Here is a 26,970-nt window from a genome sequence, read left to right as displayed (position 1 = left end):
GTAGTATGTGCCTGTAGTCCCAGCTACTCAGGAGGCTGAGGTGGGAGGATTGCTTGAGACCAGGAGATCAAGGCTACAGTGAGCTATGATCACACCACTGCACTCCAGCCTGGGTGACAGAGTGAGACCTTGTCTCAAAAAGAAAAAAGACCCATGAGCTTCATACTAATTTATGGCAAATCTCAACCCACTCGTAAAAAAGGCTTTCATGAAATTAATGCAGGTACAAAACTCTTTATTCTGTCATATATTTTGCTGACACTGCAACCTTCCATAAACCTATTTGTTTTACAGGGCATTTGGGGAGTTACCCAAATCTTTCATTTTACTGAGACAAAAGTACTCTACCAAAACTATACCATCTTAAAATTAGCTCATAACTCATGCTTCAAAAGTATAACTTTATAAGCCCTATTTTCTTTGTTAAAATTGAGTGATGAAGACTTTGCACGTAAGAATCACTAAGGTGACCAAACAAATTTTTAAGACTAAACACCAAATACCTGTGTTGTTTTTAATATCATAAATGGGAAAAAAAGGCTCCCATTTCTTTCATAAAACTCTATTATAAAGGCTTCTTTCCTACTTCCATGACATCATCAACAATGTACAACAGCTTAACATAAAATGATCTCTAGAAAATATCAAGTAGCTCATGAACTACAGAGCTTCTGAGTAGTTCTTTCTAAATAAATCTGAATTGAACTCCTTTTGATCACAGAAATCACTCTTCTCAGGTATATATTATAGAACAAATCATTTTAATTTCCATTTCTTATCTTTAATTTATTCTTTAAATTAACCTCAATTTTTACACAAAATGTCCTGAATCGAAGACCATGAAACTATCTGGTTTAAACAAAATATGGGCCCTAAAACCTAAGCTCAGTCATAAGCCCAGGTAAAAGAGATGCTATTCTGTGACCTTTTTCTTCTTACTTTAAGAATATGTTATATGCCAAACAGTTTTAAAATGTGATTAGTTGCCTTGGTGACAGAACAAATAGCAGCAACTCTGTTCTAATTATAAGATGATTTTTAAATTTATTTTTATTTTAAGATTAAGCATCCTCTTTGACAATCCAAAAACATAGTCCTTGCTCACTCTGGACACACACACCTAAAACAGTTAAAAGTGATTCCTCAATTTTCAATGACGAAGTAGGAAAAAAAGAATATGTTCTCAAGCTGCAGTTCAATTTTTCTGTCCTCTTTTCCAAAAAAATGTTATTTTGCTACCAAGCCACCCACCAATGATAAGACAATTTTTCAAAAAGCCAACAAAACCCGAAAAAAAGAACAGGTATCAATTCAAAATTATCACCCAGAACAATGCTGTTGCAAAAAAAAGAGTATGAAGCCAAATTCCCATAGCTTGTTAGAGAAGATCTTTAAGAATAATTCAGAAAGTTAGGACTGGAACTACCGTGGTATAGACAGGTTATACTGTCACTATATGCATATACAGTGGTGAATGCAGATAATTCAAGAACATTCAGCTTGGGAATATATTAAGCTTTCTCCTATTCCAGCAGAGGAAATAAAAACATGTGTTCCTGGAATTAATACTAAAATCGTCCTTACAAACAGAAGGTAGGGCAAAGGTAAAGAGAGAGAATGTGGAACAAAAGTAGCAAAGACAAGTCATTTTGAATCTAGGTTCTAACTCCTAGGAAAGTTGAATAGAACTTAAATTCTTCTGAGCCAGTATCACTAAATTCTAGATTTGGCCTGCAACCAGTGGATCATATACACCACTAATAAATATCAAGTGCCCCACAGTGTTTGTGGTATTAAAACATATATTTAAATTATTATAAATTTCCATTCTGAAAAGCAGATCAAAATGACACTGGACCATCCAGTCAGTTACAGAGTAAAGGGCTTCCTCCAAAGAGAACTGAGTTGGCAGAAATTTAGGTTGGTAGGAATATGATTAACATGGAGTAAATGAGATCAGGTTCTCAGTATAATTTTCAAAAGGCTTCTACCCACTCCAGTTGTAAGGAATAGTAGTACTGAGGGAGCTCCAACAGAATGTCTTAGAGGGATGCTTCTCAGAGACAAAGGGTCTCTAAGTTTAACTCTTGACCCCTCTTCTCCTTACCTAAAGCTTGGGGAAGAAAATAAATATTTAATTTTTTACTATTCAGAGCTTTGGGCACATTATCACATTATAATATTTAATATTCTGTAGTTTCATTTTCTGAACCTTTGGCTTATTTTTCTCAACTTACATTTTAAAATGTATGAATGCACCTTCTTCAGTAGTTACCACATGAAAATATAAACTTTGTTCTTCCATATCTTCTACACAGGAAGAGTGAATGAGTAGTACCCTAAATATCCCGCAAAGTTACTTTGTGTACTTGACGAAAGATTAGGGAAAAACAATCCACTTCCATATCTTGAGCAGTAGTTAATTAGTCTTCAACCTCATCTTCCCAAATATCGTCGTCAACATCCACAGCATAAAACAGCCTGGAAGCATTAAAAAAGGTACATTTCTATACACTTGAATGAAACAATGTAAATTGCCTCTCCTTCACTGAAAAATATTTTCTGTACTCTTATGATAACATTTTTGTATATCTTTTCTTCTCCTTTAATCATTCCACTAAGGAGGGCTGAAATATGGGTCCCTTTGAACAATCTACCCTAAAGTTGGTGAAGAACGGCCCGTTTGGGCTGGGCATGGTGGCTCACGCCTGTAATCCCAGCACTTTGGGAGGCCGAGACGGGCGGATCACGAGGTGAGGAGATTGAGACCATCCTGGCTAACACGGTGAAACCCCGACTCTACTAAAAATACAAAAAATTAGCTGGGTGCGGTGGCGGGTGCCTGTAGTCCCAGCTACATGGGAGGCTGAGGCAGGAGAATGGCGTGAACCCGGGAGGCGGAGCTTGCAGTGAGCCGAGATTGCGCCACTGCACTCCAGCCTGGGCAACAGAGCGAGACTCCATCTCAAAAAAATAAAAAATAAAAGAACGGCCCGTTTAAGGTGGATGAGTGCCTGTCCAGCTCCATTCCCATCTGGCCTAGAAGATTTAATTGGCTGTCTTATAGCCTTAAGTCCCTTGGCCATACGGGTCCCACTGAGGGCCTAGATGGAGGCGAGGCAGGTTAGCCACAACACTCCAGCAATGATATGGGACAAAATAAGTTTGACCATCAATGGTGCCTCTGGCAAATCTCAGTCAAAAGGGGGAAAATGAGAAATAAAAATGATACCCTAAGCCCACAACCAACTGAACAGACCCTCTCCTGGCCAAGGGAACCCCAAAGAAACCTTGAAAACAGTTCCCGGCCATGACGGGATGGGAGGCCAGACACACCTGGTCATACCCCCCTCCCTCATTGACCACCATTAGGCTTTCTTTCCCTAAGGGTTCAAACCAACCCTCTGGGAAGACTTGCTCCACTGCTGATATCAACCAACCGCCTAACGCTGCCCCTCCCTTCTGCAGTTTTGGCACAAAAACCGACCAGCATTTCTTCCTGTCAATGGACCACTGACCATGGAGTGGTTCTAGCCAGTCTATGGAGGATGTGTACTGAGGTTTTCGTATTCTCTGCTTCACCTTTTGATATCAGAGACCTCCCCCAGAGATCGTGCCATTTTTTGAACATGGGTCCCCTGAAGGGTAATGAAGCTCAACTGCACATGCAGCATATTTCTCCTTTCATAAATATTCATGACTCCTCCTATAGCTTACTGAATATGTGTATCTGGCTATCTTGTAGAGCATAAATCCCTGTCTTCCTCTTTCCACCCTTAAAGTGTCTGTTTTCAGCTTCCGGCTGAAGGCTATGCTTCCCAACCTGTCAGAACGGCCACCTTGCCGGCTTCAACTCTTTATGAGAAATAAAGCTCTCCTTTCCAAATTAAAACAAGCAAACAAAACAGTCCTGTTAGAATCCAGACAAACTCTCCAGGACCAAGGATAAACAATAAGGGAGGATGGGTATCACAAAACTGATACTCAGTGTATATAATAGATGGAATAAGCTAAGACTGGGGAAGTCAGGCAATTTAAACTGAACTCTTTCAAGACACTATTATTACTATTACATGCTCATCAATCACTCCATTCTATCTTCACAGTCCTTGCACCCTCCATTTATAGAATGTTTTGTAGCTGTCAATTTGTCTTCCTTTCCTTATGTTATGTACAATTTATGCAATTTCCAACACTAGATTTCCAACAGTTCATGGCAGGGCTTGTTTCTTCAATTTCTCTTATAGTTTCACAATACCAATGTGTTTACTTAACAGACACCTCTTAACAAAGATCATCAACTGATGCTGAAAGTGGAGAGCTCTTGGAGAACAAGATATTCACACTGTGCCAAGGAATCACCCCACAGATTACTTCCTAATAACAAAATGGAAAACTTGCCTTTACAATAAAGCAAACTGTAGAACTGAGCACCACACTAATGAGGGACATCATGGACCTCTTGATGTGATCCAATACGGAATACACATCACTCCTCATGAAGTATCAGCATAAAAAATATTATTCTAAATCTAATCAAACTTCAGTCTAGACCTAACTTCCAGTTTATAGCAAATAAGATAGAGAAACTAGCTAAAGGACACCATGGACAAACAAAACTCTGGAAGGTAAGACGTTATATAAGACAACTGGCCTGGACTCTTCAAAAAGTGAATGTTCAGCAGGGTGCGGTGGCTCACGCTTATAATCCCAGCACTTTGGGAGGCCGAGAGGGGCAGATCACAAGGTCAGGAGATCGAGATCATCCTAACACGGTGAAACCCCGTCTCTACTAAAAATACAAAAAACTTAGCCAGGCGTGGTAGCGGGTGCCTGTAGTCCCAGCTACTTGGGAGGCTAAGGCAGGAGAATGGCATGAACCTGGGTGGCGGAGCTTGCAGTGAGCCGAGATTGCACCACTGCACTCCAGCCTGGGCGACAGAGTGAAACTCCGTCTCAAAGAAAAAAAAAAAAAGTGAATGTTCACAAAACACACACACAAAAAAGGTGGGCCAAAGCTTTTCTGCATTAAGAAACTAAAGAGATAGAACCAAATACAGTGACTGAACTTGTTTAGATTCTGGTTCAATCAAATAGCTTTAAAATATATTTTCAGAAATAATTAGGAAGTTTCAAATGTTTGTTTACTAGATAACAGTATGCCACTATCATTAAATTTTTTAAAAGTACTGTCATGATGTAGAAGCATTTCCTTATCTTAGGAGAAACGTGGAAATATTTAGTTGAAGCATTATCATAACTCCAACTTCATGTAGTTCAGCAAAAATATTAAGGGAACAAATATGGCAAAGTATTATCAATTGTTAATTTGGGTGGAAGGTATTCTACTATTCATAGTCCTATCCTTTCAAATTTTCTGTATGTTTGAAAACTTTCACTATAAAAACTTCCAGATAGTGTATATTCTCATTATAAAGCTCATTTTTGAGAAAATAATATAAAAATTCCTTCATGGGGGAAAACATGTAAGAGAATTCTCTAAATAAGTCCAAGTACTTAAATAAAACACTGGATGTGTGGTCTGCAAATCAAGTACCAAAAATTGCTGGAGAGCCTAAGGAATTCTGTGTATACATACCGGTTAAAACATGGTGAAGCAGGGTCATTGAAATGTTTGTAAGGGTTTGCTCTAGAGAGAGAACCCATGCAAATCCAACAGAAATATTGCTTACAGCCAGTACATGTCATCTTGTTACATCCATCTAATTTCTGGTGGGAAGGATAGAAAGAGAAAAATATCAAGGCTGTAAGAGCAGAAGAGACATGCACATGCCAAAGTGATTCAGTACAACATTGTCCTGGTCTTCTCCTTTTTCTTATGCAGGGTTGAGATATCAATGTAACACACTGATGACTATGTAATTCTATTTTGCACTCTAAAATACAGAAAATAGCTAGTGTTACTACAACTAGTTACTTGGCACAATCTCTTCTGATAAGCAGTAGATAAAAATCACACACATATAACTGGAACATGTAGATTAATATTAAAATACTTGGATGTAACGTGTGGGTTTTTAATTTTTACATAAATCCAAGTAAATATTTGGTACCAAGTCCTCCACTCTGTCATAGGGCTAAGGTATGTCAAAAGTGATTAAATGGCCAGGTGTGGTGGCTCATGCCTGTAATCCCAGCACTTTGGGAGGCCAAGGTGGGTGGGTCATTTGAGGTCAGGAGTTGGAGACCAGCCTGGCCAACATGGTAAAACCCCATCTCTACTAAAAATACAAACATTAGCCAGGTGTGGTGGCTGGCACCTGTAATCCCAGCTACTCGGGAGGCTGAGGCATGAAAATTCCTTGAACCTGGGAGGCGGAGATTGTAGTTAGCCTATATTGCACTACCACACTCCAGCCTGGGCAACAGAGAGAGACTCAGTATCAAAAAAACAAAAAAGTGATTATATATAGTGCCAGTTTCCTTACCTGGAGTATCACTACTATGTTCAGTTCAGACATAATAGATTAGAACAATAGAATCAAATGCAAAGATGTATTTTGATTTTAAAACATATTAAGAATGGCCGGGCGCGGTGGCTCAAGCCTGTAATCCCAGCACTTTGGGAGGCCGAGACGGGCGGATCACAAGGTCAGGAGATCGAGACCAGCCTGGCTAATACGGTGAAACCCCGTCTCTACTAAAAAATACAAAAAAAAAAAACTAGCCGGGTGAGGTGGCGGGCGCCTGTAGTCCCAGCTACTCGGGAGGCTGAGGCAGGAGAATGGCGTAGACCCGGGAGGCGGAGCTTGCAGTGAGCTGAGATGCGGCCACTGCACTCCAGCCTGGGCGACAGAGCGAGACTCCGTCTCAAAAAAAAAAAAAAAATAAATAAAAAATAAAAAATAAAAATAAAAAATAAAAAATAAAAATAAAAAAAATAAAACATATTAAGATTTTTGTCAAGAAGCAATAGAGTTGTGTAATTATTTTGACTCAGATTAATTCCTGAGTGTATCTTAAACAGGTGTGCAGCATTCCAGGATAAATAGTTCTGAGAGGTCAGATTTGATTTTTTTTAATCACATAGATGAGGTAAGAAGTGACCATAGCTCTAGTATGCCCTCCTTACAACCCATTCAATTTTGAGATGGATACAATGTAAGAACAATGGTCACTGTAAGAAAGACACAAAGAAAAGACTTTGAAAAGGGAAGTCTACAAACATTTAAGGTCGATAACAAGATTTAGTAGTGAAATTTCCACCTTCCAAGTAAGGAAGGTGCAATAATACCAGCATGTGTTTTGTAAGTCATAAAATTGACTAATAAGGCTTCTTAAGGTAATCATAGCATGCTTGCAAGTCTGATGGCCTCCAAGTCTGTCCCAAATCATTTACCTCTATGGGAGTTCCACAACATGGGCAGCTCTTTGAGTTCTTCTCTAGCCACTCCTTACTTTCCATCTCTTCCAGTGCCTTCTGAATCACTCTCTTACCATACCTTTGATCCAAAAGTCTTTTATTAGCCTCATCTGCTTGCAGGTATTCATTTCGTAAGTCCATTAATTTCTCTAGAAAGTGAAATGGAAAATTAACTTTTATATAACTTTGTAATGCTAACTAAAAATCATTAAAAATGGCTATAATCTTTGACTATTCAATAATGTTATTCCTTGAACTTTATCATAAGGAAGTAATCCAAAGTCATATGCATGGAGATGCATATAACAGTGGCAAAAAAATTAAATTTCTAAGGAAATAATTATGTTTGAAAGAGCCATTTAATGTCGCAATATTCAATTATTAAAAACATAATTACATTCGCTACAACCCAATTAAAACACTCATCACAGAATCCAGAAAAAAAGTATATTTATGTTACAACCCAGTAAAAATTATACATGCACAAATGATAATGAATGGAAAGGAATCCCCCAACTAGAAAAGATGTATCTGCTAAAAGTGGTAGAATAAGATAGGTTATTTTTTTCCTTTGTTTTGATTTCTTAATGTTGGTATGTTTATGCAACTAGAAGTATGCAGTTAAAGACTGACTTATCTAGAAGATACAAAGGTTGAAACAGACATTGATTTTTCCGCTAAGTTGGCACCATTCACCGTTTGATAATGAAGAGGCCTACCAAATACAAAGGCACCTTTGGCTTAAGAGCAAAGACTACCTCTTCAATTTTGTGTTAAAAAAAAAAAAAAATCAGTGAATAAAACTTACCACTCAAGTCTCACCCTGTACTATGCTTTGCTATAGGTGCTGAAAAGTTTTCCCTTGATACTCTTCAGTCTGGCTTCTACTGCTCTATCATTTAACTGAAATGGAACAGGTAACTAATCCCAAAGGCTTTACTTGCAGACAAGAGGCTTTTGTTCACAATTCTATTACTTAATTTTTCAACACAATTAAAGAGTTTTCCCAACAATGTTCTGTTTATTTTATCAGTTTACTTTCCTCACATTATTCGGAAGTCTATCTCCCTTTTAAAGCAAAAGACATCTTCTGATACCGAATCCTATATCCTATCTCCACTCTTTGCTTTCACCTGTGAATTCTTCCTGTGTAGTGCATTCCCACGGCTCCATCACCTCTACTTCAATGTAGCAGTGAAGTAATATAAATCTCATTCCTCTAATCATTCAATGCATTTTTGTGTTCCTAGGCATCTTAAGGACAAAGGTTATACTGCTTTAGTCTTCTCAAAATAATAAAATTGTTGGTATTTCATATTTTATATAATATATACATACAAAGAGAGGGAGAGATTCCTAATTTTACTAAATCCCTGAATGCTGTGAAACACCTGAAATGTACTGTCGACTTTTAATGAAAAGGTTACAGAAGTCTAAAGTAAAGGCTTATATTATACTTTGCTAACTTCTCCATCCCATTTGGCCTTACCTTCTACAAGATGCTGCCTGAGGCAACTGAAATTATCTACTCACTCTTTCCTCTCAGGATACTTTCTTGGAAATAATGACAGTCTGCTAACATTAGCAAGCAATAACTACAATAATAATAGCATTAATAATTACCATTTTTCTTTTTCCTTTTTTTTTTTTTTTGAGATAGGGTCCCATTCTGTCCCCCAGGCTGGAGTGCAGTGGTGCAATCTGGCTCACTGCAGCCTCTACCTCCCGGGGTCAAGCGATCCTCCAGCCTCAGCAACCTGAGTGGCTGAGACTACAGGTGTGCACCACCACATCCCGTTAGTTTTTGTATTTTTTTGTAGACACGGGGTTTTGCCATGGTGTCAAACTCCTGGACTCAAGCAATCCACCTACCTTGGCCTCCCAAAGTGCTAAGATTACAGAGGTGAGCTACTATGCCCAACCCCATTCTGCATTTTACATGGATTAGCTCACTGTTTCTCAAACTATTTATGGTAAAGGCCTAGTTTTTTCTCTAATATGTCAAGGATCAACACTTTTATAAGATATAATCAGGTTTGCTTGATTTAATTTTTTTAAAGGCAGAGTCTCACTATGTTGCCCAAACTAGTCTTAACCGAGGCTCAAAAGATTCTCCTGCTGTAGCCTTCTGAATAGCTACAACTACAAGTGTGCACCACCAGTCAGCTAACAATTTATTAGAAAAATGAAAAAAAGTCTAAATTTTTATTAGGTTTGACTGACATAAAATTATGTGAAATCACTATAAAAGTTTCTAACCCTCTCAATTTCTATATCTCATTATAGACCACTGTAACAAATATAACAATTTTGAATAGCACAATATTAGTTCCCTTCATCCTTAGAATAACCCGGTGAAATTATTGTTGTCTGCTCGAGCTGCAATTTTGTGAAGTAGCTGTTATCATTATCACTGTTAGTCTGAGAAAGACTAAGCCACCAAAGTCCAGTTAAATCGACATTAAGGGCCTGATTTATGATTCCTTATCTAGACTGGAAATGGCAAACATATTTCACTCCTGTGTCTACTTTATCAGAGGGTAGTTGTCCGAAGTGCCATGCTGAGGAAGTTTCTGAGGCCTCTCTGGGCTCAAGGAGAAAGCATTTGATAAATGGTCAAACACATGTGCCATGGAGACAAGAATGGCAGCTTAGATGCCCTGCATTTGCCATCCAGGATCTACATTATTCCATGTTCGTAGATAGAATTTGCCATGCCATTTCTTCTCCTGGAATGTTCCTCCCTGGTATCTGCATGGTTTTTCCTACCTCCTTCAAGTCTTTACTTAAACCATTTTGCCAGTGAGGCCTCCCCTGGTTTCCCTAACTAAAATCCCAAGTCCCCTCCCCTTCAGAACATTTCATATCCTGTCCTTGCTTTATTTCTTCTGCCTCTTCAGCACTTACCATCACCTAATATCCTTATTTTGTTTTCCTGTCTCCCCTAGTAGAATGTAAGTTCCATGAGGGCAGAGATTTTGTCTCTTCTGGTCACTACTACAGCCCCAGGGCCTGGGATAGTCACTGACACAGAAATATCGTCTAAAGGAATACTTCTAAAATTGAAGAATGAAGTCATAAGGCACTGGTAGGAAAGTGAAATGTGAGGGAGAGATTGGGGATAGAGGATTTGGGTTCACAGTTAAAACATACCTGCAGTCACCTTACATGGAGAGACCCCATGGTAGGTCAACCTGCACAAAGTACAGAAGGCAAAATTGCAGCTGGAGCAGATACCCATGGTGCAGCCAGGCTCCTGCATCACAGGCAGCTGGCAGCATGGCCGGGGGCAGTACACTACATCTGCCATCAGGTCCAAGGTGGACTGGAGGAGAAGGCGGTCATAACGGGCAAATAACTCTGCTTCCACTAGCTCTTTGACCTGGAGGGAAATACAAAACACCATAGGTTTGATGATTCCACAACCAGTTCTGAACCTGAGGAGATTCTTAGGATGCTAGTGTAAACCAGATGGGCACATAAATTAAAATCTCTCTTTCACTTTAAAATCAAACCAAGTATATTTTGACTCAGATGGCAATTATGGTCTACATATTTGTTAAAACTAAGCAAAGTGTACAATTCATTTTATATTTTAGTTTTATTTCTTTAGAGATAGGGTCTTACTCTGTCGTCCAGACTGGAGTGCAGTGGTGCAATCACAGCTCACTGCAGCCTTGAACTCCTGGGCTCAAGTGATTCTCCGCCTCAGCTTCCCTAGTAGCTAGGACAACAGGCACTTGCTATCATGCCTGACTGATTTTTTTTTTTTCCAGACATGGAGTCATGCTATTTTGCACAGGCTGGTTTTAAACCCCTAGCCTCAAGTGATCCTCCTATCTTGGCCTCCCAAAGTGCTGGGATTATAGGTATAAGCTACCATGCTAGCCTTGTATGCTTTAAATGTGTAGTTTACTTTAAGTAAAATTATGCTTTAATAAGAAAACAAAAAACTGGCTGGGCGCAGTGGCTCACACCTGTAATCCCAACACTTTGGGAGACCGAAGTGGGAGGATCACTTGAGGTCAGGAGTTCAAGACCAGCCTGCCCAACATGGTGAAACCCTGTCTCTACTAAAAATACAAAAAAAATTAACCATTCCAGCTACTTGGGAGGCGGAGGCAGGAAATCACTTGAACCCGGGAGGCAGAGGCTGCCGTAAGCTGAGATCGTGGCCCTGCACTCCAGCCTGGGTGACACAGCAAGACTCCGTCTCAAACAAAACAACAACAACAACAACAAAACCTAAGTAGGCTGTACTTATGCTGAAGTCTATAAAAGTTGGTTAATCATTCCAAGAGATATCCCCTTCAGATCCCAACCTCACACAAGGATAAGCTAGTGATTCCCCAAGGTTTATGGGATCCTAGCAGATATACAAAGTAAATTATCACAATTACTTAATAACTAACACTCATCCTTGCCCATTGCAAGGCCAAAGGAAGCATTCCATTTGCTTAAGCAGTAGACTAAGACCATAGCATTCTTTTTTTTTTTTTTTTTGAGACGGAGTTTCGCTCTGTCACCCAGGCTGGAGTGCAGTGGCCGGATCTCAGCTCACTGCAAGCTCCTCCTCTCGGGTTCACGCCATTCTCCTGCCTCAGCCTCCCGAGTAGCTGGGACTACAGGCACCCGCCACTTCGCCCGGCTAGTTTTTTGTATTTTTTAGTAGAGACGGGGTTTCACCGTATTAGCCAGGATGGTCTCGATCTCCTGACCTCATGATCCACCCATCTCGGCCTCCCAAAGTGCTGGGATTACAGGCTTGAGCCACCGCGCCCGGCCTGACCATAGCATTCTTAATGGATACAGCAAAACAACTTGTGGGCTGGCTCCAAGGCCTCAGACTGCCCCATGAGCCCTATCAAGGAAGTTCTTGAGATGATATCTCCATTTATGGAAGAGAATTAGGAGGCAACCATCAGCAGGGTAAACAGTTACCTGACCAGGAGTGGCCACCGAAGGGCACTTTGGTTCTGGACAGTTGAGGCATTGAACCTGGCCATCTCTGATCTGGATTTCAAAGTAGTCCTTCAGACAGGCTTTGCAGTACACATGCCTGCACTCCAAGAAGTACATGCATTCACTACCCAGCTTCTCACAGAAACAGATATTGCACAGGAACAATTTACTATTAAAGCATTTTATCTGCTGAGCTTGATCAAAGTCCAAGATTTCCTGGATCAGATTTGACAATGATTCCACATCCTGCACAGCTCTCTCATCCACAATTTCCTCTTGGTCTACATCAGATCCAGCAGCTCCTCCAAAATCTAGCTCTGTGTTGGGAGAGGCTTGAGCTGTCCTTCTCTGCACTTTTTTCTGAGAACCAATCTTGAGCTCAAAAGGAGAGACAATATTCAAGTATGCTAGGGTCTCTTCCTTAAGAAATTGCATCCAGGCAAACAGGACCACACTGCCACGGTGTTCTTCCCATAGGTTGTCTAAGTGCTTGCATAGAGCAGATAGCTAGGAGAAAACACATGAAGATGTTGGTGAGTTCGGAAAAATGATGCTGCAGCCAACTCCTGGTTTCCCGAGAAATCTTTTCCACTTGCAAGTTAGGGCCTTATTCTAACACTATTTTTTTACTGCTGTGATACACTGTGCTACAAAACAGTATAAACATTCTTACTGGAGCACTTCTTAAACTATTCAGCAACATGAGCCAAAGTAGAACACAAAGTCAGAAGCAAGAAGTACCATGAGAACAAGAGAAATAGCAAGACTCCACAAGGTAGAGAAATAGCTGTACATTTTAGTCACTGAAATGGAAGACTTTTTTCTGTTCTTTAATCTTTTAGTACTGCCATATATCTCATGTAGGAGAAAGAGATCTAGTTCTAAAACTAAACTATTTTTCTTCCTTTAGGAGTCCTAGCCCTGTTGGTATCCTAGAATAATGGTTGGAAAAAGAATTGTTTAAAAATACTACTCAAGTTTTAAAATTAATTCTTTCAGTTTTATCAAAATGTCAACTCATCTGAAACAATCACTCACAGAATTCAACCTCAGAGTCCTTGTTCAGATTTACAAGCTGCTTTTAACTAAGCAATCTGGGCTTATATCAGATCCTGGTTAATGGAGGGAAGTTGACTGACATTGACCCTAGTCCTAATCACAAGCCCTCAGCAAGGTTTGGCAGCCATAGAGAAAGCTTACACTTCCTAAGCTAAGCAACCAAAGTTAAATTATTTGGAATTTTCCTCTTTAAAAATGGTCTGTTCAATTTGAAAGGCAAATATAAGAGGATTTTCCATTAGAAATATAAAATATTTGTAACTAGAGCACAGGAATTATAAGCAGCTTTTCTTTTTTAGGTAAACATCCAAAAATAGGCCTTCCAGATGGCAAACAAATTTTGTAAATTTAAATGACAAATGAAAAGGGACCAGATTTTCTGTTTCTTATGCTCTGTGTAGTGCCACTGACTAAACCCTGCACAGGTACTACCTTAAATACTTATTGATGAGTTCAGATTGAACAACTAATAATTTTTCACATTTACATAAATATCCTTATAAATCAACCATGCTTTTGAGAAATCTGCTAAAATCCGTAAAATGTGATAAATACTAAAAGGGAAGCTCTGAGTGCTGTGTGAACTGCCAAGTCCTATGAAGAAGCCATTCTCCAACCTCTTTTCTTCTCCAGTCCCTTCTCAAGAGAGGCAGCTGGGGCCGGGCGTGGTGGCTCATGCCTGTAATCCCAGAATTCTGGGAGGCCGAGGCGGGTGGATCACCTGAGGTCAGGGGTTCATAACCAGCTTAGCCAACGTGGTGAAACCCTGTCTCTACTAAAAAATACAAAAAATTACCAGGGTGTGGTGGTGGGCACCTGTATTCCCAGCTATTTGGGAGGCTGAGACAGGACAACCACTTGAACCCACTAGGCAGAGGTTGCAGTGAGCTGAGATTGCGCCCCTGTGTTCCAGCCTGGGCGACAGAGCAAGACTCCATCTCAGAAAAAAAAAAACAAAAAAAAAAGAGAGAGAGAGAGACAGAGAGAGAGAGAAAGGCAGCTGGAATGCATGTAAATGGAAGGGGGATGGGAATTCAGGGAAAAGAGCAAGAGACTGTGTAAGTATATTTGGGGAGGAATAAGGAACAAGGTTTTAGAAAACTAAAACCACTTCTGTCTATCCACCCCAATTCAGGGAATGACAGCTCTATGTGTCAAATTCACTATTAACAGGTGAGAGTCATAATGCCAAGGAATCAGGGTACAGCAACAAACAAGAACTGAACCAAGAAGGAATATAAGAGACTAATTAAAATGTTAATTATATGCATAAACATTTATTTGATAAAGAATTCTGTAATTTTAGCTGCAACACATAGAACAACTCTCTTCCCCAGCACACACCCCCACCCCCAAATCCAGCATTAAGTAGATGCTGGTTAGCTGGAATCTGAAACTGCAACCACACATCCAGTTAATCTGTCCTGTTTCGTGCGTGTGTGCGCATATGTGTGTGCATGCATGCACATGCGTGGATGTAAAGTATGAAAAGCTCTCTGCTGAAATACGACTATGAAGATCTAAATAATTCAGCCAACTATCAGTGGCCTAAATGCCAAACAGTCTTGATATTCCTGAACAAATCAACTGTCTTGCAACTGTTGCCTCTGGCACAGATATTAGAATGTAAAGTAATACGCCTTTTTATTCTACCTATATTATCCTTTTTAAGGTTTAATTTTGCTTTTAAGCCATAAGCTCAAGTTTGCAAAAGTACTCTCAATGAAAAGATTAGATTGGTGGATGGGGGAATGAAAACTGTATGATCCAAAGATAAAAACTAATGAGCTATTGCTTGAGGTCAGCAATTCTGACAGCTTTTGTCTTTTTTCTTTTCTGAGACAGGGTCTCTCTCTGTCACCCAGGCTGGAGTGCAGTGGGTCAATCTCAGCTCACTGCAATCTTTGCCACCCAGGCTCAAGTGATCCTCCCACCTCAGCCTCCCAAGTAGCTGGGACTACAGGGATGCACCACCACACTTGGCTAATTTTTGTATTTTTTGTAGAAATTGGGTTTCGCCATGTTGCACAGGCTGAGCTTTTGTCTTAATACGCATCAGTCTATCAATCTTCATTATGACTTCTAGAAAAGCAGCTGCTACTGATTCATTATCTATCCTATAATGCTTTCTATTATTTATATTTAGCTTCAAGTCATATTTATTTCTCAATCAAGAGTTGAAGTTGTTACTAGAAAAGTATATATAACCCAGAGGAAATGAGGCTCTTAACACAAGGCCTCAAGCTTTACTGAGGTATCTACAGGAACTATACACATTTCTACTTGTATGCATTTATGTCTATGTGATACCAGTTGACTGTTACTTGTTATTAATACAGATTTTACAAAGAAAATCAGTTATTGTATTTACTCAGAAAATTTGCTTATTATAACTACAGTAGCTCAATTTTTAGTCCTAATTACAATGGAATCTTTCATTTAAGGAATGGATAAGAAACTGAGAAAAAAGTAGTATCAATATCTAAGGAAAATGAGGAAAACCTCATAGTCTCCATTATAATACAGATTAAATGGGAAAATAGCAAAACAAGAAAAGAAATAATATACTTGCTTAAAAATTACTCCTACTACAATTCATGATTGTTTCAATTACTGCCATTCCTTTTTAAAACACCAAACATTTTCAATTTCTTAACATCAGGATTCACCAAGGCAAGGGAAAAAAATTACAAAACCAAAGCCATTTGTTTTTCATGCACTGAATTCAAGATCATTAAGATAGTCTTCAATTAAAGATGATTTTTAAGTTTCTAAAAATGGATAGGAAAAATTAAGTTTCAAGTCTAACCTGAGTTGGTGACAGCCATTTGCCACTAAGTGTGAATGAAGGTGGGGAAGAGGATGGATAATCTGGTGGCAGTTCAAAGTTCAGCACAAGTGGAGGCAGAAAGCAAATGGTGTATTCAAAGCCACTATTCTGGAGACACTCATTTGAATTGCCTGAACCAAAAACAAAGATTAGAAAGGATCAGTTGGTCAACACTTGAGTGTCCATTACCGTTGAGCAGCGCTCAAGAAAGACTTAATGCTTTAGTTGAGGGAAAAACCCTCCCCCAAAGCACTTTCTATTTCCTAACTTTAACTTGGTAGCCACCACCTTAAAAAAAATCTTGTAAGCCCTTGAAAAATCTACTCAGCACCATGAAATGTATAATGAAAATACTACAACTTATTCTTGTATACAATTCTGGGTACAATTCCTAACACTAATGACCAAGGAACACACAATGTTTGATTTGTTGTGGTTTGGTTTATAGTAGATGATTAAAGACATGATCTAGAGAAAGGATGTTCATTTCCATTAAACAACATGACCTACTTAGACCAGCATGTCCCAACTATCCATGAATCAGTTGGGAAAATTTGTGCCAACACAATGATCTCAGGTTTGAGGATATGATATAGCATACAACACTCTCACAACCAAAGCTGCATTTAAATTACCACACTTACGTTCTTTACTCAATCCCTTTATAGTAGAAACATTTTGAGAAAGTGTGCATCAAGGTCTTCTGTAAATGTCTGTATCAAAACCAGCAGTATTGTTTTTTCTGAAGCAAAAGGTCACAGAGTAACAGCATGTGTCATATGTTTATAGCAGTTGAAATGATTCTGGAAACCAAATAGTATTAGCAACCACCACTGTACTTGAAAATTTCTAAGTGTTTTCACATACATTAATTTTCTCTTTGATTATCACTATGTAATAGCCAATGACTCATGGCTGATAAACTGCTAGTCAGCAGACTAGGATATATGAAATACGCCGGATAATATCCCTCTTCAGTGATCAAAAAGGTAGAATCAAATTGAAAACTGTTTGCCCCTCATTGCAATTTTCATTTAAAACAGAAATATGCATTAAATCTGTAATACTACCACCTATCACTAATGCCTATAAACACGAAATGACAAATAGTTTAAGGTACACTAAGAAATAAAGAATAATATTTAGAAAAATCTGTTTAAGAAAATATTATTAACTAACCGCTCACAAATATCTTGAAATTCTGTGGCAAATCCAAATAGATCCTGGTTTCTCCACCTTGGACAGACTCTGCTTTTCTAAATTCATCTCCATCATAAATACTAGCCAGGGCCAGCAATTCATCCTCCTGAGCTTCTCGGTCTTCTGACGACATTTAATTTTCTGAGGACCTGAAAACATTAAAATCAGTTAAGAACAGAAAATGCACAGAGGGTGGCCAGGTACAGTGGCTCACGCCTGTAATCCCAACACTTTGGGAGGCCAAGGCAGGCAGATCACCTGAGCTCAGGAGTTCGAGACTAGCCTGGCCAACGTGGCGACCCCCCATCTCTACTAAAAATACAAAACTTAGCCGGGCATGGTGGCAGGTGCCTGTAATCCCAGCTGCTTGGGAGGCTGAGGCAGGAGAATGGCTTGAACCGGGAGGTGGAGACTGCAGTGAGCCAACATAGTACCACTGTACTCCAGCCTGGGTGACAAGAATGAAACTCCGTCTCAAGAAAAAAAAAAAAAAAAAAAAAAAGAAAAGAAAATGCACAGAGGTGGGAAAAGTTTAATGGCACTTTAAAAAAAGTTCCTCACCAATAACTGCAAAGAATTACTCGATATTCTCACTTTCCTCCCAAACCAAAAATGACAGCCATATCTGGCATTCCATTCGTTTTGTAATATTAACAGTCTTTTTCAAAAAGGATGGTTGTGGTACTTCTAATTTCTGACCTTATCAGTTAGATATTTTATGATTGAATTAGAGGGAAGAAAGCACAATTTGAAAATTTTCTTTGAAAACGACAAATCACAAGTTTACTTTGACTTGTCCACTGAACCTAGCAAAGTGCCTGGCTCGCAAAAGTAGTCAAAGTGTATTACACTGCTTTCTTAAAATAAGTTAATTTGCCAGGTGCAGTGGCTCACGCCTGTAATCCCAACACTTTGGTAGGCCAAGGCAGGCAAATCACCCCTGGGAGGTCAAGGCTGCAGTGAGCCATGATAGCACCACTGTACTCCAGCCTGGGTGACAAAGTGAGACCCTGTCTCAAAAAAAAAAAAAAATCTCCAAGTAGCACCGAAAGTCCTGGGACAGGATGGGGGTTGGAGGCAAAATTGCTTCCAGTTGAGAAAACTGTGCTTGAGGATGTTACAGGCATAGATACAAGAAAATTAGATAACTGAGCAAGCAGCAAAACAATATTAAATTTTTGAAATAACAGATTTTGTCAAATCCAAGCAGTCATCAATTTTAAGATTTACCATTATGACTTAAGAATATTTAAAAGATAATAATGTTAAGAAAGATTTACCATTATTTTAGGTAATACTAAGAATTTAGCTGCAAGGCCCAGGCACAGTGGCTCAAGCGTTTAATCCCAGCACTTTGGGAGAGCAAGGCAGGCAGATCACTTGAGGCCAGGAGTTCAAGACTAGCCTGGCCAACACAGCAAAACTCCATCTCTACTAAAAATACAAAAATTAGCTGGGCGTGGTGGTGCACGCATTCCCAACCACTTGGTAGCTGAGGCACGAGAACTGAGAATCACTAGAACTCAGCAGGCGGAGGCTGCAGTGAGCTGAGACTGCGCCACTGCATTCCAGCCTGGGTGACAGAGACAGGAAGGAAGGAAGGAAGGGAGGGAGGGAGGGAGGGAGGGAGGGAGGGAGGGAAGAAAGAAAAAGAAAGAGAAAGAAAGAAAGAAATTAGCTACTATTAAAGTATGAACTGGCTGGGTGTGGAGGTTCATGCCTGTAATCCCAGCACTTTGAGAGGCCAAGGCAGGAGGATCGCTTGAGGCCAGCAGTTTGAGATCAGCCATGGCAACATACAAGATCCTGTCTCTATAAAAAATTAGCCAGGTATGGTGGTGTGTGCTTGTAGTCCCAGCTACTTAGGAGACTGTGGTAGGAGGATCGCTTGAGCCTTGGATGCTGAGGCTGCAGTGAGCCATGTCTGCATCACTGCACTCCAGCCTGGGTGACAGAGCAAGACCTTGTCTCAAAAAATAAAGTATGGGGCCGGCCGCGGTGGCTCAAGCCTGTAATCCCAGCACTTTGGGAGGCCAAGACGGGTGGATCACGAGGTCAAGAGATCGAGATCATCCTGGCTAACACGGTGAAACCCCGTTTCTACTAAAAAATACAAAAAAAACTAGCCGGGCGAGGTGGCAGGCGCCTGTAGTCCCAGCTACTCGGGAGGCTGAGGCAGGAGAATGGCGTGAACCTGGGAGGCGGAGCTTGTAGTGAGCTGAGATCCGGCCACTGCACTCCAGCCTGGGCTATAGAGTGAGACTCTGTCTCAAATAAATAAATAAATAAATAAAAATAAATAAAGTATGAATCAATGTTTTTAAAATAGCGTCAACTGAAAGATACAGCAATTTCAGATAATTTAAATGTGGAAAAAAATAAGCAATGAGAATTTACAAAAATCATTTTAATAAAACAAAATACCATTCTGTCAATTAAAATACTGAACAACAATTGCATTTGCAAATATCCTCCCTCACAACTAAAATATTTTTAATTAAAATGTACATAATTAAAAAGTTAGGATTTTTTTACATTCTAAAAGGTCATACTGTGAAATTTAAAATGATTTCATTTCAAAAAACACTTTTTCTAGGAGACGTTAGTTCATGGCTCTGCTTAAGTTGCCTCCCTAAAAGACACAATTACGTGTTCTACTTGAGGTCAGTTAGTACCTGTTAATAACAACCAGAAGAAAAGAATATTAACACCACAGTCTGTATTTCAGCTCAGAGTGGAGTTCGTGCAAATCCCATTTATTCTCTAACTGGTGGAGCTGACACTGCTGAAGCTGGATAAGAGGCCAAGATGTGGAACTCATACTACATATACTATGAAAATCCTGCCATCTGCAGAAAAGAAATACAAAAGATGGTGTTAGGACCCTCTCCAAATTAAAATTCTGAATTTCCATGATCACCACTTAAGTCAAACATATCCTAACGTACAGCCAATCCTAATCTACAGGTGCATGTTACTCTCCTAGGGCAGACTGACTGAGCCATGTGGTTAAAGGAGTATTTGCATGTGCCCAGCAATGACTGAGGACTTTTTATCTGTCTGCCCTCAGCCATGGGAGGAGGTAAGGAGGAACACCAAGGTCATATGAGAGGACAGGACACCATGCCCCATAACAAACAGCCTCTTCAGTTTCTTGTTTTTTCTCCTTTCCTCTTCTGCTTTTTGTATTCCTTCATTTGCCATCCCCCTCCAGTTTTTCCTCTCTTGTTCATGAATTAATACCACCAGTGGCACTCATGGTTAATTTTGATAACAGAAAAATACTTAAACAAAACAAGAATACACAAACAGAAACTTTTAAGTTTTATTCTAAACGCTTTAGAGCTAGGCTTCTTCACTGGGGTGAGGGGAAAAGGGAGTATGGTCTCAGATGGGTTATGGAGAATCCTATCAACACCCTAAAATTATATGCAAAAATACCATATACAAAACCATAATTAAAAAGTTACAGATTCTCGGATGTGTAACTCCCCAATAAGAATGAGATTCAGAATCAATTTACATTTATTGAGCACCTACTACGTACAGTATTAGGTCCTTTCACATTGTCTTATTTAATCTTAAACAATTTTACTAGGTGGGAATATATGGTGCTAATTAAGCTTTTTGTTTCTTCCTGTTAAAACATTTGCAAATGGGATGAGAGATTCATTTATGCAGTTTATGGTTTTAGGTTAGTGTTCTCCATCTGACTGCACATTAGAATCTTCTAAGGAGCTGTTTTTTAAAATCTGAATACCCAGGCCACACCCAGAACAATTAATTCAGGCCTCAGTAGTTGTCCAAGTTCTCCAGGTGATTCCAATATGCAGTCAGGGCTAGCAACTTCTACTCCAAGCAGTGTTTCAACAGTTCCTCATGACCTACCCTACTAGATTTCAGCTTGTGAAGCTGTCACTTGGAATCCAGTACCTCAATTCTGGTTGCTACCCCCATTTCCTTCTCATTCTATCCATTTGGTCTTCGGGTGTCCTGGTCTGGGTTCAGCTCGCCACCCGGCGTGCGGAGTCGTTTGGGCGACTACCCCAAAACAGGGGCAAGTCCAAGGCTAGCTATCCGCCCCAGCGCTGGGATCAGAGGGCGCTATCCGGGCGTGTGAGCTGCTGGCCAGCCTGGGGCCTCCCAAAGAAGCAGGGCCCACACCTTTCTCTTCCTCCTCAGGAGCGTCCGGAAGGGAGTCCCGGCCAGCTGGGCTGCGGACGCCCGGTCCCGGGTTTGAGCGACTGAGGCCCACTGTACAGTCCTGGCCCGGTCCCCTTTTCTGCCTCGCGCGCCCAGAGAGCTGTCCCCACCGTATCTTCCGGCCACCCGGCAGTGCCAAGCTCCAAAGTTCCGCCCTCCGCCCTTGCCCGGGGCCCACTCACCGCCGCCAGCCGACCAGGCCTAGCAATTCCCTGCTCAACCGGCGCACCGCCTCTTCCGTTCTCGGGAGCTGTCAGCTGAGCCAAGCGGATCCCGCTGGTGGGGTAGTCGGCCTAGAGAGGACTCTGCGCAGCCGCCGTGGTCGCCCCTGTCTCTCGGGCGCCTCCCGCAGGCCCAAGGCGGCGCTGCCGGCGCGACCGCCGTCACTCCAACCACTGCGAGCCCAGTGCTCACAGGAGGCTGTTTTCAGTAGTTCTGATGGGGCCCGAGAATTCCAATTTTTACCAATCCCTAGAGGTGATCACGAGGCAGTGGTCTACCTAGGGCAGAGACTCTCACAACAATCCCAGACCTGCTTCTCTAAGTGGACTAAGCTAGCCTGCTTCCTCCCGTTTACCTTCTCAGAAATGCTGCCCGTCTTTCTGGAGCTCCACTGCAGAAGCACGCATTCATCGCTCATGTTATAACTGCAACACCGACCGCATTTATTGAGCAGTTAGGATGCTTCAAGCACTGTGATAAATGCTCTACGTAAATTTTCTATCTTCACTGTAACCTTATGATTTAGCTACCATTTGTTATTCTCACTTTACAAATAAGGAAATTGAGACTTAGGTGCAAAAACTTACAAAGGGTCACATGATTATCATCAGGCTAAGCAGAAATTAAAATTATATGCTTCCTACCTCACACCATATGCAAAAATTAACTAAATATGGATCAACGACCTAAATGTAAGAACTAAAACTATAAAATCTTTAGAAGGCCAGGCACAGTGGCTCACGCCTGTAATCTCAGCACTTTGGGAGGCCGAGGAGGGCGGATCATGAGGTCAGGTGATAGAGACCAGCCTGACCAACATGGTAAAGCCCCGTCTCTACCAAAAATACAAAAGATTAGCAGGGCGTGGTGGTGGGTGCCTGTAGTCCCAGCTACTCGGGAGGCTGAGGCAGGAGAACAGCATGAACCCGGGAGGCGGAGCTTGCAGTGAACCGAGATTGCGCCACTGCACTCCAGCCTGGGCGACAGAGCGAGACTCCCTCTCAAAAAAAAAAAAAAAACCAAAAAACCCTTAGAAGAAAATGTAGGAGTAAATATTTATGAACTTGAATTAGGTAATAGTTTCTTAGACATGAAACTAAAGGCACAAGCAACAAAGGAAAAAAACACATAAATTGCATTCACCAAAGCTAAAAACTTTTGTACTTCAAAATGTCAGAGGCATTCGAACCAGAGCAACTTCATCTGGAGTAGGGGCTGGGTAAAATAAGGCTGAGCAACCTACTGGGCTACATTCTTAGACAGTTAGGCATTCCAAGTCACAGGATGAGATAGGAGATTAGCACAAGATACAGGTTATAAAGATCTTACTGATAAAACAGCTTGCCGTAAAGAAGTGGGCTAAAACCCACCAAAACCAAGATGGCCACGAGAGTGAACTCTGGTTGTCCTCACTGCTACACTCCCACCAGTGCCATGACAGTTTACGAATGCCATGGCAACGTCAGTAAGTTACCCTATATCGTCTAAAAAGGGGAGGCATGAATAATCCACCACTTGTTTAGCATATCATGAAGAAATAACCATAAAAATGGGCAACCAGCAGCCCTTGGCACTGCTCTGTCTATGGGGTAGCCATTCTTTCATTCCTTTACTTTCTTCATAAACTTGCTTTCACTTTACGGACTCGCCCTGAATTCTTTCTTGTGTGAGATCCAAGAACCCTCTCTTGGGGTCTGGATTGGGACCTCTTTCCTGTAACAAAAGGACACTATCAAGAAAATGAAAAGACAACCCACATAATAGAATAAAATATTTGCAAATCGTATATATCTGACAAAGGTCTACTTATCCAAAATATATAAATAACTCCTGCAACTCAATAACAAAAAGACAATTTTTCAAATAGAGCAAGACTTCGTCTCAAAAAAAAATGTATCACAAAATACATATAACATAAAATTCACCATCTTAATTTTTAAGTGCGTAGTTCAGTGGCACTCAGTGCACTCACGCTGTTGTGCAAACATCACCACCGTTTAGCTCCATAACTCTTTTCATCTTGCAGACCTGAAATTCTGTCCCCATTAAACTCCCCATGCCCTCTTCCCAGCCCCTGGCACCCACTCTTCCACTGTGTGTCCCTGTGAGTTTGGCTACGCTAGTGCTTCGTACGGTGGAGCTGGGCATTGTTTGTCCTTTGGAGGCTGCCTCATTGCACTCAGCATAATGTCCTCAGTCTAACAGCCATCCTCTTTCCTGAGCAAGTTCAAGTGGGGATTCTGTCACATGCAAACAAAATGACACTGACTAATTCAATCATTACAGCTTTTGAAAAAGCAATGTAATTTAAACCACAATATAGGAGAGTGTTGAAAGAAACACAAACATTGATGCTTAAGGTAAAAATCTTCTTTTATTCACTAAACTCAACTGGCCTGACCACTGCCTGATGGAAATGATGAATTTTCTTTCGCTTTTTTTCTTATGTAGGTGGCTGCTGCCCAGCCATCCCACCCACAGTCCTGTGCCCACTTTGCCCTGAACCCTCAGACACTGGCCACATGTGAGGGTACTGTGCCAGGTGGCCTCTCACCCATGCTGGGTGGTCATTTGTGGGTTCAGGTGCAGGTCAGAAAATGCTAGGGCCCTCCTCAGGCAGGTCAGGCTTTTCCGCTCCCCAGTTAGCAGCCCTCAGCGGCAAAGCATTCTCTGCGTGGTCCCCACAGCCTTTGTGGGTTTACCATGGAGCTTTCCATGGACACACACACTTCCCAGTGCCAGCAGGGCCAAATATTTAAACCACTGATTTGCTCTAACCCAATGACTGGTTATGAAATCCGTGCACAGGGAGGCTCTCCCCATTGCTCTGTAATGGTGGCTATGAAGCTGAAGTGCTGTCAGGGGATAATTCTCAAACCTTCTGTTGACCCACAGGCTGTCAGCTGGTGGGTGAGGGGACTTCATTTGGGAGGGGTCTGGGGTCAGGAGGCTTGGGCTCGAGCCAACAGGACCTGGCACCCTTTCCAGCAGAAGAGTCCCTGGCACACTAATAACAGCAGCCTCCACCTTCCAGGAGGGGAGGGTCCTGTGCCACTGCCTGCCTAGGGTCTCAGGTTAGCAAAGGCTGTTTGTGGGAGAAAATGGGGCTGGGTCCATGGAAGGAGAGGTGTGAGGCTTTTGATGAAGTGATAGTTGTCTGTGGGCCTTCTGCACAGAGTGCACTGGGTGGAGAAAGCCCCATGTCACCCCATGCACTCCTACCTCCCAGGCCTGCTCAGCCAGAGGTGGAGAAAGGATGACTCTGGACAGTGACAGGAGAGGAAGGGGTTCCCTGCAGGGAGATGACCTGGCTTTGTGCCTTTGAGGCAGGTGAATGTGTCCACAAGAGGTGCGCCCAAGCAGAGGCAAGTGGAGTGGAGACCCTGGGCCATCCCTGGCTCCTGGGCTTTTTCCCGATGCCTTTGAGGCTGGATTCTGGGTTCACACCTTCTCCTGCAACTCACATTTTCACAGGTGCCTCATGTTCCACCTGGATTGGTCCACATGTGAGTGTTTCCAGAGGCAGTTGAAATGATGAGTGGGAAGTTGCAGAACTACTGGGTCTCTCATCCATCTTTTGACTTCAGCAGGAAGCCCCACGTCACATGCCCACAGGGGCTGGTGGGGACCAGTGAAGCAAGCTGGTTCCAGACAGCAGGGAACAGCGGGGGCTAGGCTGAAATGGAGAGTGTGGCCTGCCGAGGGGCAGCAGCTGCCCAGCTGAGGCCGATGCTTGTCATGGGGAAATGTGGGCTCAGTTTTTCCAGGGCTTCCTGTTTCTAGAGAAGTTAGAAAATTAGATTTGGGGGTAAAATCTAATTTGTAAATATTAGCAATAGTTCAATAATGATGATGATGATGATGACAACATTATGTGGGCCAAATGAAACACATTATGGGAGGAATCCATTTGTGGCTTTGGACTAGGGGTTCTGACCTCTTATTTGTTGGTGTTCTACCAATCTCTTGTTTTATTTAATTTATTTTAATTTTTAAAAGAATTTTTTAGTTTTCATGTTTGTGGGTACAATGTAGGTGTACGTATTTATGGAGTACCTGAGATGTTTTGATACAGGCATGCAATGTGTAACAATCATGTTATGGAGAACTGACCTCTTGAGTAGGCTGTTTTTAGGGTCTGATTTTGCCCTGGGTCCTGCACCTTATCACAGGCCCTAAGAGCTAAGTAGAAGGGACTCTAGTCTGGTCTAATATGATTTAGTATGGTCTGGTCTGATCTAGCCTGGTCTGGTCTGGTCTAGTCTAGTCTGGCATGATCTGGTCTGGTCTAGTCTCCTCTGGTCTGATCTGGTTTAGTCCAGTCTGTTCTGATCTAATCTGGTCTGTTTTGCTCTGGTCTGGTCTGGTCTAATCTGGTCTGGTCTGGTCTGGTTTGGTTTGGTCCGGTTTTGGTCTGGTCCGGTCTGGTCCGGTCTGGTCCAGTCTGGTCCGGTTTGGTCTGGTCTGATCTGGTTTGATCCGGTCTGATCCGGTCTGACCGGTCTAATCCGGTTTCATCCGGTCTGATCTGGTTTCATCCGGTCTGATCCGGTTCCATCCGGTTTCATCCGGTTCCATCCGGTTTGATCCGGTCTGATCGGGTTCCATCCGGTTTCATCCGGTTTGATCCGGTTTCATCCGGTCTGATCCGGCTTGATCCGGTCTGATCAGCTTCCATCCGGTTCCATCCGGTTTCATCCGGTCTTATCCGGTTTCATCCGGTCTTATCCGGTCTGATCCGGTTTGATCCGGTTTCTTCCGGTTCCATCCGGTTCCATCCGGTTTGATCCGGTTTCATCCAGTCTCATCCGGTCTGATCCGGTTTCATCCGGTCTGATCCGGTTCAATCCGGTTTCATCTGATCTGATCCGGTTTGATCCGGTGTGATCAGGTTCCATCCGGTTCCATCTGGTTTGATCCGGTTTAATACGGTTCCATCTGGTTTCATCCGGTCTTATCCGGTCTGATCCGGTTTCATCCGGTCTGATCCGGTTTCATCCGGTCCGATCCGGTCTGATCCGATTTCATCCGGTTTCATCCGGTCCGATCTGGTCTGATCCGGTCCGATCCGGTCTCATCCGGTCTGATCCGATCTGATCCGGTTTCATCC

At 41.7% G+C, this 26,970-nt stretch overlaps 1 protein-coding gene across 10 annotated transcripts; it reads right to left on the bottom strand.

Moving 5' to 3' along the window:
• Positions 1-1,021: 1,021 nt before the first annotated feature.
• On the bottom strand, positions 1,022-21,883 carry RNF14 (ring finger protein 14). 10 transcript variants are annotated; one of them, XM_005558085.5, is made up of 9 exons: positions 21,324-21,883; positions 20,111-20,284; positions 17,415-17,584; positions 16,215-16,366; positions 12,326-12,853; positions 10,538-10,766; positions 7,361-7,533; positions 5,600-5,730; positions 1,022-2,481 (listed from the first exon to the last, which is right to left on the bottom strand). In XM_005558085.5, exons 3-9 carry the CDS (start codon positions 17,566-17,568, stop codon positions 2,424-2,426), a joined length of 1,425 nt encoding a protein of 474 aa, XP_005558142.1. In that variant the 5' UTR covers positions 17,569-17,584; positions 20,111-20,284; positions 21,324-21,883; the 3' UTR covers positions 1,022-2,423. The 10 variants fall into 10 exon arrangements, with proteins under 10 accessions (XP_005558142.1, XP_005558141.1, XP_005558140.1 ...); XM_005558084.5 differs by having other exon boundaries at positions 21,369-21,883; XM_005558083.5 differs by having other exon boundaries at positions 21,821-21,883.
• Between the last annotated feature and the right edge of the window lie 5,087 nt (positions 21,884-26,970).

This window comes from Macaca fascicularis, chromosome 6 (genome assembly GCF_037993035.2).
Source record: "Macaca fascicularis isolate 582-1 chromosome 6, T2T-MFA8v1.1".
NCBI lineage: Eukaryota > Metazoa > Chordata > Mammalia > Primates > Cercopithecidae > Macaca > Macaca fascicularis.
This window is presented reverse-complemented; position numbering and strand designations above follow the sequence as displayed.

Excerpts from the sequence above, each read along its gene's own strand:
- RNF14 (XM_005558085.5), bottom strand. The coding sequence starts at position 17,568 with ATGTCGTCAGAAGACCGAGAAGCTCAGGAGGATGAATTGCTGGCCCTG. Across the intron at positions 10,767-12,325 it reads CGGTGGCCACTCCTGGTCAG|GTCAAAGAGCTAGTGGAAGC; the intron begins GTAACTGTTTAC and ends ATTTCCCTCCAG. Across the intron at positions 7,534-10,537 it reads TCCATGTAAGGTGACTGCAG|AGAAATTAATGGACTTACGA; the intron begins GTATGTTTTAAC and ends TTCACTTTCTAG.